Here is a 16986-nt window from a genome sequence, read left to right on the forward strand (position 1 = left end):
TTTGCATATCACCATAAACAAGGCATATTACTTTGTCAGTTAATTATTTCATCTTATCTCACTGGCACTTAATATTTATTGTCAGGAAGTGTTTAAGATTTTAATTTACTGTTGATCTATTGAGAGAGATCACTCCAAATACATTTATTTATTATTGCTTTTCTTATAGCACTATTATCTCAATTCTTTTTTATTTTTACTAACCCAAATCTGCAGGATTTTGTATTTTTCATGAGATCATATTTACTTACCTCCTCTTACTACTCCATTAGTGCAAATGGCAGACATGGAGATACCTGTTAATGTTGTTACTACTACACTCAGACCAATAACTATGATTCCAAGACCTGAAAGATCCGAAAAAGAAAGTATATTCAAGTGTATTCAAATACCTGTTCTGCTTAAATGACGTAGTAAGAACTTGCCATTTTCCACAGAGGTTAGAGGAAACCGGTTGTTTAAGGCTCTGAAATGCACTAAAACTTTGTTTCATAAAATACCTGACAAGCACTTTTCCAGCAAAATTATTTACTCGTCTTCCGAGGAGTAGCTGAAATGTAAGGAGTTTTATAAAGAAGGTATTAAATTGATGATATCCACTGATCTGAATCAGTCTTTGAAATGAGAGGAAGAGATGTCTCATCCTCAGTGTGTCCAAGGATATCCAACCTGGAATGCTCTGGGTAAGGAAGATATGCTGAAAGGTAACAGAAGAAATCCATGAAAAGCCGGAAGCCATCCCTTGCTCAGCAGTAGGCAGGAACATCTGAAACGTACTTCACAGACTGAACTGAAATCTGGGATTTATTAGAAGTGACAACTCAAACATGCCGTAAATTGTGATTAGAGGTGGCTAGCATTGTTACCTTCCAGTTTCTTTAGATGTACCATTTGGTTTATCATCCCTCTGGTTTGCCTCGTATGAAGATAATACATAAAGACCTTTTTGGGCTTGAAAGCATTAGTAACCCTAAGATTTTTACCTCCACGGACAAACCCATTAGTTGCTATTGCAGAAGTTGACAACCCAGTAATTGAGGTTACCATCGTGGCAAGAAGAATTATGAATACTCCAAGACCTGTCAGTAATAAGAAGATAAAATATTTTACTCATGTTCCATGATTCCTACAAATCATTCTCTCTTTAAATTGAATTTTCAGGCCAGAATCAGAGCAATAAACTGAAAAGATGGTTTGTTGACCACTTGCAGTTTGCAGAACATTTCCAAGGAGGCCATGTCACGGTAGTAAATTATTCCCATCTGTCTTCAAGCAGTGATTCTTTCTGATAGGAGTACCCTAGCCAGAAGTTCTCATGGTTTTCAAAGGCTGCAGGAAATGAGCAAACAAATGTCCCTTGGCATGGATGCTTCTATTTGCTCTTAATATACATCCTGGCTGTTTAAGTTAAGAGATTGACACATTAACCAGAGCTCTTGTAAGAACACTGCTGTCTTTGATCAGTTAATTAAATATTGAATCAGAGAAAGACTCTGTGTAGTTTCATAGTGCACCAGGACAAAGAATCTATCAGGTAGAGAGACAAGACCTGAATGCGAGCCTTCTACATCCTTACTTGCCCAGCTAACGGGTGCTGTGCTTCCCCACTGTGTCCTCATCTCCCTGTTTCCCTGCAAAAAGTAGTTTTACTTTAACCAAAGACAAACATTTTAAAATGGAAATACTGCTTTTTAGATGCCATTTACTTCAACAGGTGACCTGTAATGTATAATCTTAGAGAACTTTGAATATTTTTTTTTAGCTGATATCATAAAATTGCATAATTAAACAAATAATATCTGAAGATGAGTGATAAGTGTTTATTACAGATGAACTGGGTTTCAGGCTGAGTAAGACTCTGAGTATGTTTCCAGTCTTTGGCTATATGGTCAGGTTTCTGTTAATTTTGTAAAGCTGTACTAGAAACTGTGCAAGTAGGAGGTGCCTAGTATGATTTAGAATCATAGAAACATTGCGTGGAAGTGGCTTCTGAACGTCTGTAGCTGAGCTTCCCAGTCACAGCAGGACTATTGCCAACACAGGATTAAATCAGTGATGGCTTTGGCTAGCTGGGTCTTGAAAACCTCCATAAACAAAGATCCCACAGCCGCTTTGGATTACGTGTTCCAGAGCTAGCCTACCTGACCGGTGTTTTCCTGTGTGTACAAACTGGACCTCCCAAGCTACAATCGTAGCCATTGCTTCTGTTACAATTTCTGGCACTACCGAGAAGAGTTTGGCCCTGTAGTTTCAGAATACTTTCTTGTTTCAAGCCAGGTGAAGAAATAATAATGACATTTTTCTCTCAACTTTACTGCTTCTTTTCCCATTTCTATCTATGAATGGAAAGGAAAAAAACTTTTTTTTAAAAAAAGAAAAAGAAACAATTACAGTTTGGCACCAAACATGGAATCAGCTCTTAATTTTATCTGAACTTGCTAATCCTTACGCAATAGCTCTCTTGCTTCTGTAAGGTACATAGGTTTTCAGTGTGGAACTGAAGATTATACATTGCTTGTAGCAATATTTATTGACCAGGGCTCATCCAAATTGAAACTTGGATCCTACCACTGACATCTAGCTAGAAGTACTACAAACATATTGATTTATCTGCTGTATTTTTACCTTCTGGCTTCCAGATCAGATTCCTGACTTCAGTTCATACTGGATGTTTCTATTATAGACATCGAATCCCTGAATGAATGTTCTTTGCTGCTTAAATTAGAGCCACGTTATCATAATTCTTTCAGATAGAACAATGTAATGTGTGAGATATAAATGATACATAATATGGTGTAGAATATTTAAAATTATTTGAGCCATAAATCATGTTTATCCTATCGATTTGTGAACTCTTACTATAGCTAGTCATGCACCTATTTTGTATGCAGGTCTGTATAACAAAAAAATATCTATATGGTCATTCCTTTTGGTCAGCTGCCATTACATAGAAGGATATTGTTAAACCATGCAAAATTTTTGCCAGAGAAGTGGCTGAATATGACTTTTAATCAGCTGTTAACTCTTAAATTGAGTAAGTTAGGCACAATATTCTAAAAATAGCTTTAAAATTATTTGGTAAGTGCAAGTGCATCCTAAGGAGTATTTTTCCAGGATTTTCTACTGCCTTTCATAATTCATGTTAACATCTGTATGATAAATAGCATCAGATATCTTGCTAATTCAATGAGTAATATCTGCTTGGGAAGGCTTTAATGTTAATAAAAAATTTTGTTAAGATCTAAGAAGAAAAGTACATAAAGTAAAGTGACTTAACCAAAACATTGCTGTAATGTTATTGTAATATGAGGGGCCAGATTTTCAGTTAACATAAACTTGGTGTTTTTCCCTGCCTTTGGCTAACCATTCCTTGTATAGGTATAAATACAGACTTCAGAGAGTCCCCAGATGTTAGGTGGAAATACCAGACTAGTTTTGGACCTGGAATCTTGTCAGGACCATACTGTCCCTTTTTTCCCAGCTGATGATAAACAGAGCACCTTGTTGGAATGTTATTTTTTTCCCCTGTAAGAGCTTTTGCCCAAGACAACCTATGAGGATGTGGAAATAATTGGGTTTTCTCTCTTTTGCCCTCTAATGATGGGAATATAAATGGTGCCCAGATGGTGGTTTAAGTGACTCATTTAATTTCCATGTTAATAGCAGTACCCAATGAAATCCCAGAGCCTTCGTGATGATGAGCGTCCATCACTGTTCTCCTTAAGCAGCTTGGCTAGGGACTTAAAGCTCATTGCTTATAAGACATTCAGAAAATGCATTGGGAAATTATTCAAATGGAATTTGATGTCTCATTTTCAGAAGTAAAACTAACTTCCTTACATAAGCCATGCAATTTTGAAAAGCAACAGCAGAGCAATAAACCGTAAGAAAGGAGTGTCTGCTTATCAGTGAATTAAAATGGTAAAATTAAATGTGAAAGCAGAAAGGCTGTAACTGATGTTGGTGCAAATTAATGTTAAAAACTGATTAAAGTTGAGATTGAAAACCAGGCATATGGCTGCTAAATAAGTTGTTCTAAAATGAATTACTCTTGCCTATGGCTATTCTCACACCTCAAAACAAAGTAATACTTCTTGATGATCTCAATAAGTTACTAAACTGCCCTTAAAAACTAATTTTGCATGAAACCCCAGAGCAAAGTCTTGGCAATATTAAGATGCAGAATTTTCATGGCAAGGCATATACTTATGAGTGCCCTGGGCTGTATGCTCTCATTTGGTATGCATCATAAAATCAGCAAGCACCCCTTTGTCAGGCACAGTGCTAGAGCTACGCATGGAGCACTGCTAAAGTAGTAAAGTTCTTCCACTTAGGTCTGATTCTTTTATTGGTTTGGTTGATTATTTTTTCCTATTTGTGTCTCTCTAAGGTTGCGGCTGGATTTTTTTCTTAATAAGCATTTTATTTACTTCTGTTTTTTAAAAAACTCAGTCTTGCTTAAGTGAAACTTCTGTGAAGTTACTGTATTTTGTTGGAAATGAGACTTCAATCATGCAAAACTTTTGGAGTTGATTCAGTGTTTCACTTCCATTAACAAGGAAGTGAATGATATTTATGTTCAGCCTGAATTTGAACACTGAGTTTTATCCAAGACCAGGAGAGTTGACACCCTAAGGCCAGAGTTTGGACTCCAGCTTGTGCCCACTTAATATTCCCATTCTGTGAGAATCCATACTGGAATGCTCGCCATTCAACCTTTTGGACTGCTGTTTTTGATGAGCCCTGGGTGCCAGTCAAAGGTTAGGGCCCCATTATTCTAAACTGTATGATCACGTAACAGTGACACCGCCGTCGCAGTTCACATTTCTGTGCTTCCCCAGAGCAGCAGCTTGAGAAAGGGAGTTGTACCACCCCACTACACTGCTTCTTACTGAGCTGCTCTTCTCTCCACCAGAGATTCTCTCACCGGTGTCACTGAACACTCAACAGCATACTGGATGGAGGCCTCAGGGCCCAGTCACCCAAGGAGTGGGAGCTGGGATTTGGCTTAATGGAACTGCACAACGAAGCAGCAAAGATAGAGCACACAATCAAGTGTACTTCGTTAATTTACACAAAAGCTATAGCAGTTTTTAAAACTTACTGTTTCGTAGTACCCTTGTATCTAGTGCTGTGTTATAGTTAAAAATAACAAAATCCTGATGAGATGAGACCTCCTTCCAGTTCTGTTTTCATCTTTGCAGAGAAGTGTGAAAAAGTGTTGGTTTTAATATGTAGATGACAAGGTTTGGGATTCACAGATAAGCAAAGTGTGAACTCTTAAAGGTTAACTCTGTACGCACATATTAGAAATTGGCCCAGATCATGAAGTTTACATCTGTTGCAGAATCTAAATACAAATCTCACTAAAGCTTAGAAATATTCATATGTGATGATCATATGCATAGTTAACAGATCTATGCCTCTAAGCAGTAATTTGCTGTGAGTCTGGAAAATTCCAATAGTTTGGAGAATTAACATCTTTTACTCTGGCAAGCATTTGAAAAAATTTAGTTCAACATGCAAGTGCACATCTCAGATTATATATTAATCATGATCATGTACAGTTTATCTTCTTTATCTCTTTCACTGTTTAAAATTAAATTAAGTAGATACATACCAATTCCTGCTTGACCTACAATCCAGGAAAGTCGAATAAAAAGCATCACACCCCAAATATTAAGCATACATCTTACCTAGGTTTTAAACAAAAAATACTGCATTAGTGCAACATTGGAAGTAGAGTATTAACAACCAGAAGGGTGATAAAAGCATTCAGGCTTTTAAAAAGCACCCCAAACATCCCTCAAGTCTGCCTCCCTCTCTTACTTCTTGAAAGACTTTAGTGTTGCAGAACTAATCTTACTTTTATTTTTTTTAGAAATGCAGATATGTTTCTCACCAGCACACCCTTCACCCATCCGAACTTGACAAATCCTGTTTTGTTTTCTTCTTCCTTGCTGACTGCTGTCTCATCTCCAGTGGTGCTTTCTCCATTAGCCACTCTCTCGACTGAGCCGGTGCTCACAGCTATGTTCTGAATGATCACACAGAAAACAAATACAAATATTTTTGTGCCAAACACAGGACACCTGGCTGCATAAGAGAGACATGGAATAAAGGAATTTCAAAGAAGATCAGGTTTTACTGTCTCTGGAGTGCAATATTCTGCTCACGCCAGGCATCAGCAGGTGGGCTTACTAACAGCAAGAAAAGATAAGACAATCGCTTAAGCACAGTAAATACGTTATTATCTGATACTAAATTGGTTTTATTGTGTATTGTATTCAACATGTACGTTGTGTTGATATGTCAGTAGAGCATCTAACATAATGAGAGTCTTGTGGTTGGCCTCTACATGGTGCTGCAAAAATATATGAATAATGCTAAGTGTAGAAACTGAAAATTGCCCAGTAGTGAAAAGAGACCTAGCTGAGTGCTGCATGGCAAAGTTATGTGATGAACTCTGTTTTCTGTTGGATAAAGTGCAAACATAGTTGCAGCAGCAAATGCGTAACATATTCTTGAAAAGAGTCAGAGAAATGCTAGTGAAGTGTATTAAATTATATAGTAAATGAATAATCCTTTCTATGGTTTAGCCATCTCTGGTATAACCATAGTAGATAGGATTAGGAATTGCCATATTTGTGGTGTAACCTGAAGAAATAGCCCAGAATTTTAGATTGTTCGCATCCAGTTACAGACGTAAATCTGTATTTTATCTCTTCAGCTCTTCTGCCCCAGAGTCTTGGAGGCAATTTAACATTATGATATGTTTCTTGTGGCTTGAATAGGAATTAGTCATGATACTGAGGTTGATACTCGTCATTGCTGTTTGCTTCCTTTTAATTATTATTTTTTTTAATACTAACTTTGGAGTGGTTTTGTGAGGAGTTGGCATTAGGTTAACTATTGCCAGGAATTGTCTGTGTCCTCTGCAAAGACCTTCAGGAAGGACCATATCACCTTGTCATAGTCTAGCAGAGGGAGTGTGTATCACTTCTGGAGAGGAATCAAGATGCTTTTAGGGTTTGAAGGGGAATGAAGATATTTCCAGATTAACTAAACATGTCAAGGAGGTGAAACATCTGTGATTCTGTGAAACATATGAGGGTTTTTCTCCATCTTGCTTAAGCTTCAAGGGTGTTTCTGTATTTGTCCATGGACTTCAAAAAAAAAAAAAAAAAGCAACAAACAAAACCAAAACAGACATAAAGACCAACTATATGATGCTTATGTTAATGTTTGGACTCTACCCTCATGGATGGGGGCTCTAACCACTATGATGCAAGGTTGTAGAGTGCCTTTGACACAGTAAATCCAGGATTGTGCTCACAAATGAGAAATAAGTGACCGGATAATACATTTCGACATGGATTAAATTTGGTGCCTATAACCCTTTTGGCCCTAAGTGAAATGGGAATACAAGATCTATTGAAAGCCTGTGACTTTGAGCTCCTGAGTTACTTAAATAATTTTGACAATTCTTGCCCTAAAATACTAATGGCTTGTTCTACTCAAAACACAGCAAATGATTAAAGTGAGTTAAGGAAGATCAGCAGAATAATATGAGGGGGTTTTGCTGCAGTGGTTAGAATTTCAAAGACAAAAAAGGAAAAAAAGAGTTTAGTCTTTGTACTTGAAACAAGTTGTTTCCTATGTACTTTGAATTAATTTGTGCTCTCTGTGCCATTATCATAAATTATGGCCTTAAACCTTCCATAAATGCATTTTAAATTGGTGTGCTTTAGTGAATGATTGGTTATTTACCAAGTAGCTGTACCTGTGCTACTCATGCATTAAGGATGTGGAATAAAAGTGACAGAACATTTTGAAAAGCTACCAAAATAAAAAGTTAACTGCTTTAAATAAAAACCCAAACCAAATGAATCAAAAAAAAACCCTGAACAAGAAACCCCAAACATTTTCCTTTCCTTGTTTCAGAACAGTTTACTCTTCATCTCTCCTGGGGCTAAAGATGATGAGCTCATCAAATCTCTGTAACAAGTGTGGAGAATAGCCAAGATGAAGAAAGGTTAGATGATTTCTTATGTAGGGTAAATATTAGGCCCAAGTAATTATCACTAGCCATCAGCTGTGAAATAGCACTTAGACTATTTTTTAGGGATTTAATTGGCGATTTGTGGCTTAATGTGTGCAAAAACTGACATGTCGTGCTAAAAGATGACACACGTTTGACTTCAGCAGTGTGGGAACTAGGTATTTGAAGTTCCTTTCAGCCTGCCTCACATTCTGACATTTGAAAAATTACATATTAAAAAAGTGTATTAAATATTAATGTTTATCTTCTGATGTTAGGCCTGGCATCAAAGCACAACGGGAATGTTTATGTGGTATTTAGCCGTCTGAAGTCAAACATATGTTGCTTCTTATCAGAATGTGGCAACGGGCTTTGACAGGACAGTGGTCTTCACCAATTTGTGTTTCAGAAAAGTTGGGGGTGAGGGGGGCGGGATTACCTTGGGGTATGGTGTGGTAAGCCCAGATTTTAGTGTTAAAGTAAAAAGGCATGAAGCATCTTCTCCGGAACTGCATCTTGGGCTGTTAGCCTAACCGCCATACATACTCTGTGTGGCATTTCATCCCCTCCTTAGTGGTGGCTAAGGGGCCTGCTGCATGCTGGGGCTGGTTGATAGGCACCCGATCCAGCTGCACATACTGCTTTTGCCTCCTGATAGGAGCTTTTCACACTGTCTTAATTCCCTTCCCTACTAATCTTACTATCTGGTGACCTCGAGTTTGTTTATTCTTCCGAATAAGCTCTGTAGACTGAAGTGATTTGTCCAAGGTCACAAAGTGAGTCCATGGGACAGCCAGGAATAGACTCCAGCCATGCTAATGGTGAGTCGTTTGTTCCAGTGCCGTGGTTACTGGCTCGCAGACCAGGGCCACAACTCACATAAGGGCACAGCAGGTTGCCAGTGTAACAAAAATCCCATTACCTCTGACATTCACCTTCCTATTTTGAGAGGCATAAGATTATCCTTCTGTAAGCTGGATACTAGAAAAAGTCTGGGAACAGCCAAGCTAGATGCTCTTTTCCCTAAGAGTTCCAACCTGTGAAACAATTTTCCCTTCATTTTATTCTGGGATGGAATCTGTCTTCTTTTTAATCTTCTCTAAGTGAAAGCCTTAAAAAAACATAAACAAATTTATCTAATTTTATTTAAAATAAAAAAACACTGGGAGATGCAACAGTAAAAACCCTGTATTTTCTGGCAGTGGTCAAAACTGAAAATTCCTTAATATGCCAGTGTTCAGTGCATGATCATTCAGCATTATGTTCAAAGCCAATACACTGGTTTTGTCCTCTCTGGCCACTACCAAAATAAATTATTTCTATAAGAAGAAGTTTCTTCTGGGCATGAAAATGTGTTTAGTCCCTTGAGTAGCAGCTTATACATCTGCAAATGAGTAGGGATACCAAATTCATATTCTTCCCTTTTCACATTCACTTTGCATTCATTTTTGGAAATAAATGATGACCCAAGTAACCTGTTTCACCTTTCTGTGTAAGCCATTTTATGCAGGTCTGTGGAAACCTTAATTTAAATAAGTCAAGCTAAAACTAGGAAGCTGTCCTAAAGAATCAGGTCCTAATTTCCTAACGGTTATTTTTTTGCTTGATTTCATTACTTTATATTAACCTTCCATAGGACAGGTAATCTCTAGAAAACTGGAGTTTGAACAAGATTCGTGCCAGCACCCAAAAATCAGGTGCTTGTCCATATTATTTAGACCTTTGGAGTCTGTAAAACTGAGTGGAATGGTGACAAAAGTGTGTTTCCTCTGGAGATTTCTTATTTCACTGTTGCCCAACACAGAAAAAGAACAGGAATTTTTGCTGCATATTGACACTTATAGTCTGAGTTTGACTGTAGAGGTCATCTCTCTCCAGCCCTGCCCTGCCCTGACAAGTGTACAATTAAGAATCTCAAAAAAGGTTTGATTTTAAATCTGTAAGTAGGTGTATCCTGTGTCTCTCCTCTGCTTTTTACAGAGAATTTGGTATTGTCACAGTCTAATTTTACCAAAGCCAATAGAGTATCATATTATTCCACTGTTTTGCAGGAGGTTTTTTAATCGTTTTACTGTTTCAAAGTGCTTAATCTAGTTGTTGTTGTCCCCAGAAGTTCTCATTACAGCTTTCCACGCTATTTATTTTGCATGGAGGTGATTCTTCCACACAGGGAAATCAAGCCTTAAAAGATCTAGAGAGGTGAATAGGCAGCAAAATTCACCTGTCTAGCCTATCTGAGGCAGTAACACGGAAGTTAGTGAAAATCTGGGATTTGAGACTTAATATTACCAACTTCTCAAATTCTTCCCCGGGGAAGTTTTGAATGCGCAAACCCCAAAGGATTATGCCTGACCAATGTATATTCTTCTGGCAAGTAGCCACAGAGGGTGACAAAGTGGGGATTATCACAATAAAGGGCATGCTTCAGTATTTGATTATTCATTTACTGTAATGTGTGTGTGGAAAAAAAATGGAGCAAACAAGGGGAGTCTGCTAAGAGGAAGTTTTTTCCATAAAATCCGTCTGTCATATGTAACAATAGCAGACTTCTACATGATGTTAACTAAAAGTAGGTCTGCTTAGAAGGGGGGAGGAGATGCAGCCCTAGAAAATCTTTCAAAGGCAGGTTAGTCAGTTGTATGCAGTTCAGTAGCTTGCTCTGGAAGTGTATTTTACACGGATATAGTCCCATCTATTACACGAGCAAAGTCTTAAACAGCTCTTCTCTGTGATAGATCAGGAGGAATTTAGCCATATTATTCCTCCATAAATGTTTTCTATGTAGTCATTCGAGAAACTTTTCAGATTCTCTCCAAATTCATTGGTATAATGAGCATGAAGGCCCAAATTCATTCATTAAATCAGCACCTGAAATCTGTTGTCTGCTCTCTGTCTTCTGAACAAACACTTTCAACCTCAACACCCTTGTTCTGAATTCTTTCTGCTGTTTGAGTGGTTTGTTACAGCAATAAACAGGTTGTGCTTTGGGTTTCTGATCAGTTGAAATTGCATTTATTGCACTAATGTTTTTTATGATACTTATATATAAATGAATACGACTGAGGAATCTGTGAAACTTAGTTGTGCATTGACATTAAATTCAAGTTTACAAGAAGTGTGAATTGTGTAGCTTGGTTAAATTATGAATTGATATTCATCATCTGCTGTCCTAAATGTTAAGTGAAACAGAAGAGATTCAGTAGTTCTGTACTTTTAGACAAGATTAAGCTATGTTTTCCCACTAATCAAGTACATTACTATCACCATTTAATAAAAACCTTTGCTTTGAGCAGAGTACAGGGCAGAAAACATACTGCAGCTATGAAAGGAAATATGGTAAGTGATTACTTGTATTTTTTCTCTTGGCTAAGGTCCATGAATTTAAGGACTTTCTTATATTAATAAACAGAATTAACAGCCTGGAAATGGAATAGAGAAAATTTGTATCTTGCCTTTCCACTTACCTTTGCCAGTTGTTCATGAATTTCTAATAAGCTTGGTCTGCTGAGCTTATTCCCACTGATGCTGCCAGTGTTTCTATAATAATCAATTTTGGGAACTGGGTCCACTGTGTTATGGCCAAAAGTTTGAAGATAATACATTTTAGTGTGAGTATCATAGGGATGTGAACTAGCTTCTGTTTTCTCTCCATTTTGAAGAAAATTGTCATATAATTCTCTTTTTCCTGGTCTGTAACTGATTCTCAGTCTGTTATGTGCTTCATCAGTAAAAGATGTTTCTTCATAATGTGGTGGGTCAGAGCCCACATCCTCTTGGGATGTTTCATTGTTGTCGTGGCTTTCATTAATTATGTTAACTTGAAACCGATTTGCATTTGGATCCAAGAATACATTTGGCGAATTATTCATCGACATCTTCAGGGATGCTATAGACTTAAGTCACTGATCCGTTTACTCTTCTGTGGCTGCAGCTAGTTAGTTGCAACTACAGCAAAGGGTTTAGTGCTGTTGCATATGAAATCTTTGCTTTTTGAGTAAAAAAGTTCTGAGAAATTTTTCTTTAAAACTCTAAGCAATCTTCCTAATGTTGTCTGTGGTGTTTCTGCCATAAAAAAAAAATAAAAAAAAAATTAATTAACTTGCAGTTAGAAAAATTTTCCGCCATAAAGATCCCCTCTGCCTCCTCATCAAATATCCATGAGACTGTCATCCTATGACTTGTTGAGTAAAAAAATAGTTGAGTAAAAGACTGAGTTTGTGGGGATGTGTCCATCTGTGATGGGTGCACTCAACTCCTTAACCAAACTAGTGGTAGTGCGGTACAAGCTCCAAAGGAGGTAAAGGCCTAAGCTGTAAGTGGGCCAAGTCCTTTAGTTTCAATCTGTTCTCTGAAAACCCACAAAGGAGCAGAGTGACACAGTGAGCATCGATGCATATGAGCTTGGAACACCGATCATGCGATTAACACATGAATAGTGGTTGGCTTTTCCAAGACCCATTTATCAAGGAACAAAGAAAGTTGTGGGTACAAGGAGTCTCACACATACCTTTTCCACTGCCTGTAACTAGACTACAAGCCAACCACTTTATTCCATAAATATGACAGCCTAAGTAAGCCTTCTCTGAGCTCTCGTGGCTAAGCAGCCTGGCTGTGTGGCGGTGATCTTCCCCTGCGCTGGGACACCTCGCAAGGATGCTCCTCAGGCAGAGAGACCTTTTGCCATTTGGTAAGCAACCAATATCATGCATAACCTTGTCGTATGGTAACTTTGATTTTGCCTTGGTAACTTTGATTTGTGCTTTGGTAGTTTTGAATCATTGTTCAAGTGATTGTGCTGTACAGTAATAGATTGAACCTTGCCATCAAACTTTGTTAAGTAGCACTTTTACAGCATCATATTAAAACCATTTTTGCTAATGCCTTTGATGATGATTCTTTAAATTATCTAAATCACCCATTTACGACAAATTGCTGTATGTGGCAGGATCCTAAATCAGAATTTGCAACAAATTGATGTAGTCAGCAGGATCCTACATCAGGATTCACGACACCATCTATATAAAATGGGGTTTGGATCAGATTCTAAGTACCTAAAATTGATTTCAAATATAGTATTTCTTTTAATAATGCCATGTTTAATTGAAGACAGTGAAAATGTAGTCAGTAAAAGGGATGTGACACAGGATCCCATGAAGATCATTTGCTGTTTGTTCCACTTAAGTATTATGATATCACTTATATTTTTCTCATAGTCTAGAATTAAATTTGCATGAAAAACTTGAATCAAATACATTTTTAAAAATTAACTAAAAAAGCTAGGCTTTAAGTTTTCAGTAGTTCCAGGATGGCAACAATTTATGAGCAAGCAATTAAGATATAGCAAATCGTTCATTTTTAATGTAGGTAAAACTAAGGTAATGTGAAGGAATAAATAGGCAACTGAAACAGATCCAAGAATAGCATTGGGTTTCCTAAATTATAATGGAGGAAATAAATGACTATGGTAAAGCAGCAATTACTGGGAAATATTAACAGTAGTCCTAGGCATTGGAAGAGTCATAGAATTTTGCACCCGATTTTACATTTGTACACTCAAAACACCCTTTAAGATGATTTGAAATAAATTGTAGCAAGTCATAGAATCACACGGGTTGGAAGGGGCCTTGGGAACTTATCTAGCCCAACCTCTCACTCAAAGCAGAGGGAACATTGAATGTAAATCAGGTTACATAGGGCTTTTACCAGACAGGGCTTGACATCCTCCAAGGACAGACTTCACTGTCAGCCTATTCTAATACTTAATTGTCTTCAAAGTAGGTTTTTTTTCCTGTGTATCTAGTTGGAACCTTCTGTGTGTCGTTCTGTGACCATCATCTCTCCCTGTCCTGCTGTGCATGCCAGTAGAGAGATCAGCTCTACCTTGTCAGTAACCTCCCTGTAAGTATTAGGGGAGCTGCTTAGGCTCCCCTAATGCCTTTTCTTCTGGTTAAACAAGCCCCATTTCCGTATAGGGCAGATGCTGCTACCCATGCCCACCTCGGTGGCCCTCCCTCAGGCACACCAAAGTTTATCCACATCTTTCTGACATGGGCAGGTGCGGGGTGCAGGACACAAACTGTGTTCCAGGTGCGGTCTGATAGTGCTGAATAGAATGGTCATTTTGGCTGATCTGCTGGCTGTATCCTGTTAGCACAGCCCAGGACACTGTTCACCTCCACTGGTCCCAGGGCATGGTGCTGACTCCTCTCTAGCCTGCTGCTCACCAGATCCTTTCGAGGAGATTTGCACTCTGCCAGGGAGGCCCCAGGCTGTGTTGTGCAGGGTTTTAGGCTGTCCAAGCTACAGAGTTTGCATTTGTCTTTGTTGAATGTCATGAGATTCCTGTTGGCCTGTTCCTCCAGCCTGTCTAGGCCGCTCGGAGTGGCAGCCCACGGAGAGGTGAACATACAATAGCCAAGCAATCTGCTTCCCACCTTTACTTTCCCACACAGACCACCTCAAAAAAACAAACAAGCAAACAAAAAGTCAAAGAGCAAAAAGGGTACTTATATTTAAGGCCTTTAGTGGGTTAGGTACCTCTGCAGCAACTTACAGGTTGGCCTGGATGGCCCTGAAATGAGCTATTGAAGCGATGGCAATCCATATGTCTTCGAGACATGTGTCTGAGGAGATAAGGGAGTGCGGTTGTATAGACCTGTATTCAGTAGGAGTGCAGGTCTGTTCAAACTAACTAAAACAGAGCATATTTAGACATTGAAACTCTGCCAGTGTATGTAAAAGCAGAAAGTTTTAGAAGCAAAGTATATCTATATAAAGGAATATATAGAAATCTGGGTAAATAAGCCCATTAGAGGCATTTTTTTAAAGTTTTGTGCTTTCACAAGAGGTTGGACTAGATGACCCCCAGAGATTTTTTTTTCCAATTTATATTGCTCAGTGATTTTGTGAAATGCATTTGGCCCTTTGGCACTGAAATGTAAAGTACCACATCAATATTTATACCTTAGCATTGTAAATTTTCCCTCAAATCACATATCAAAATTATAATTTGAAGAGCTGATAATCAAATGTCCTCCATCTTCACTATGAGATATAGCTAAAGCGTATTTTCTCACTTCTTCCATCAGCTATAGAAAATATTCTGCTGTCACATCTCTGCTATGATACCACTTTATAACCCTTCCCTATTTATCATGGTTTTCTCGCTTAATGTTTTGTAAGCCTCACAGCCATGTGTTACATTTATTTAGTTTATTTTACTTCTGCTGGGTTTGGCTGGTCAATATTGTTATTACTACTACTACACATTTCTGACCATAGATAGTATTGTGCTTCCTTCAGCGTTTTAAAGTTGTAAGGAAGTGTTTAAAGTGTTTAATCTTCAAGCATGAAGGAGCAAAACCAAATCTTTTGTCATTAAGGTCAGCGAGATGAGATTTGTTTCATCTCCATGACTAAAGGAAGTCCTGATTCTTTGATGACAATGAGACTTTTGCTACCAAGTAAAATGATTCTGTAATTTCACAGTCTTTTTTTCCATAATATTACTAATCTGTTAGGAAAAGAAAAGTCTCTTACCTTTCTGCTGTTCTTGAAAATAATACTTTGATTTTCACAGTGTATTTCCAGACGTCTCTCAACTGCTATTTGCCATTAGTTTTGTGTTTAGTATTCTAGCACTATGCATAAATAATCAAGTTTACCTTATTCAGGAAAATTTAACTTACCTTCAGTCCTGTGGTTTTAGGGAAGGAAGACAGTTGCTTCTTGTATTTGTGCATGTAGTGTGTCCCTCTCTTTGAGGCATTGCAGACTCTGCCTTATTGGCCAGTTTTTTCTCCTGCTTAATATACTGAATAGACCATCCAATCCCTCTCTTTCAAAACATTTCTAGATGGTGATTTAGAGAGGCATTCTAGCTTGTTAACTATTAACCAGCAAATGTACCTATCCATTACAACTACTGTGTTTATGGTATTGCAAAATTTCTAAGGGGGCCTGAAAATACTTTTGTTATCTCCGTTTCCCTCCCAGCTATGCCTGATTCTGTGCACAGATCATGATCTCTCCATTTTTCAGTTCTGCATATATGGTTAACAGAGGTAACAGGAGGGCAGGCTTCTGCTAAGCACATTTTATGCAGAAGATTCCAGTGGATTCAGTGGGATCAATCATTGGTGGGTCCCCTTGTCTAACAGTCATTTTTGAACCATTTGCTCCTAACCCCATTTAAAGTTTTACTCTATATTTAAGGAAAACCTTTGAAAAATTCTATTCTGTGTATCCTTTCTGGGAAAGCTGACTCCCTTGTCTTTTGGGGGTGCAGAGCAGGGTGGGCAGGAAATGATGGAGCTTTGTAATCATAAAGGAATTTGACAATTGCTTCCAGCAATAGATTGGGTCAAGAACAAAAGTAGTAAGACAGTATCAAGGTTCTTTGGGTTTGTTTGCTGTGTTTGCTTGTAGTTTAGAGATAACGGAACTATATTTAACCTAGATAACTGAAGTACCTTCAGCACTCTAACCTGACAGCACAGAGCTCAGCTGTGCTGATTAGGTGCACATAAAAAGAATGGCAGTGTCAGGTCTCTGCAGGGGATGATCCTGTCCAGCAGTAACAGATGATACAAATCAGTGTACTGATATCTACCTTTGATTTTGTGGTTAAATTAACTAGGATAAATGCAATATACTGAATCTCTGAGGGTCTGGCATTTTTTCTTACGCAGAATCTGAAGCAGTGTAAAAGCTCTTACACTCACAAAATTGTTTATGTTTTATAACTCAAATGGACCAGCGTAGATTAGTGTTGACTGTTCCTCTCTTATATTCTTCAGACAGGAGATTCATGTCCTCCTCTGTACAATCAAGTATTTCATGTTCCAAATGGCACTTGAGGGCTGCTGTTCCACTGGCTGCCTCAGCTTATTATATAGGGCAAAATTTTTCAGAATACATGCAAAAGAAACCAGCTGCTGTAACTG

The 16986-nt window shown here is 38.0% G+C and overlaps 1 protein-coding gene and 1 long non-coding RNA gene across 5 annotated transcripts in view; one reads left to right on the forward strand and one right to left on the reverse strand.

Moving 5' to 3' along the window:
* Window positions 1-6017, forward strand: part of LOC114016363 (uncharacterized) — a 47340-nt gene extending 41323 nt beyond the window's left edge. For both annotated transcript variants that reach the window (XR_008733359.1, XR_003560795.2), the window contains one exon: window positions 5882-6017. This is a non-coding gene — a long non-coding RNA (uncharacterized LOC114016363). The remainder of the gene's footprint in view (window positions 1-5881) is intronic.
* Window positions 1-15814, reverse strand: part of SLC12A1 (solute carrier family 12 member 1) — a 52259-nt gene extending 36445 nt beyond the window's left edge. For 2 of the 3 annotated variants that reach the window (XM_005431857.4, XM_027807416.2), the window contains exons 1-5: window positions 15730-15814; window positions 11506-12103; window positions 5903-6037; window positions 5621-5696; window positions 252-347 (exon numbers count right to left, since the gene is read on the reverse strand). In XM_005431857.4, coding sequence (XP_005431914.1) covers window positions 252-347; window positions 5621-5696; window positions 5903-6037; window positions 11506-11916 — 718 coding nt within the window. In that variant the 5' untranslated portion in view covers window positions 11917-12103; window positions 15730-15814. Of the gene's footprint in view, window positions 1-251; window positions 348-983; window positions 1080-5620; window positions 5697-5902; window positions 6038-11505; window positions 12104-15729 lie in introns of all 3 variants that reach the window. The other variant, XM_055717342.1, reaches the window with a different exon arrangement.
* Window positions 15815-16986: the final 1172 nt, after the last annotated feature.

The sequence above is a fragment of the Falco cherrug genome, chromosome 7, assembly GCF_023634085.1.
Source record: "Falco cherrug isolate bFalChe1 chromosome 7, bFalChe1.pri, whole genome shotgun sequence".
NCBI lineage: Eukaryota > Metazoa > Chordata > Aves > Falconiformes > Falconidae > Falco > Falco cherrug.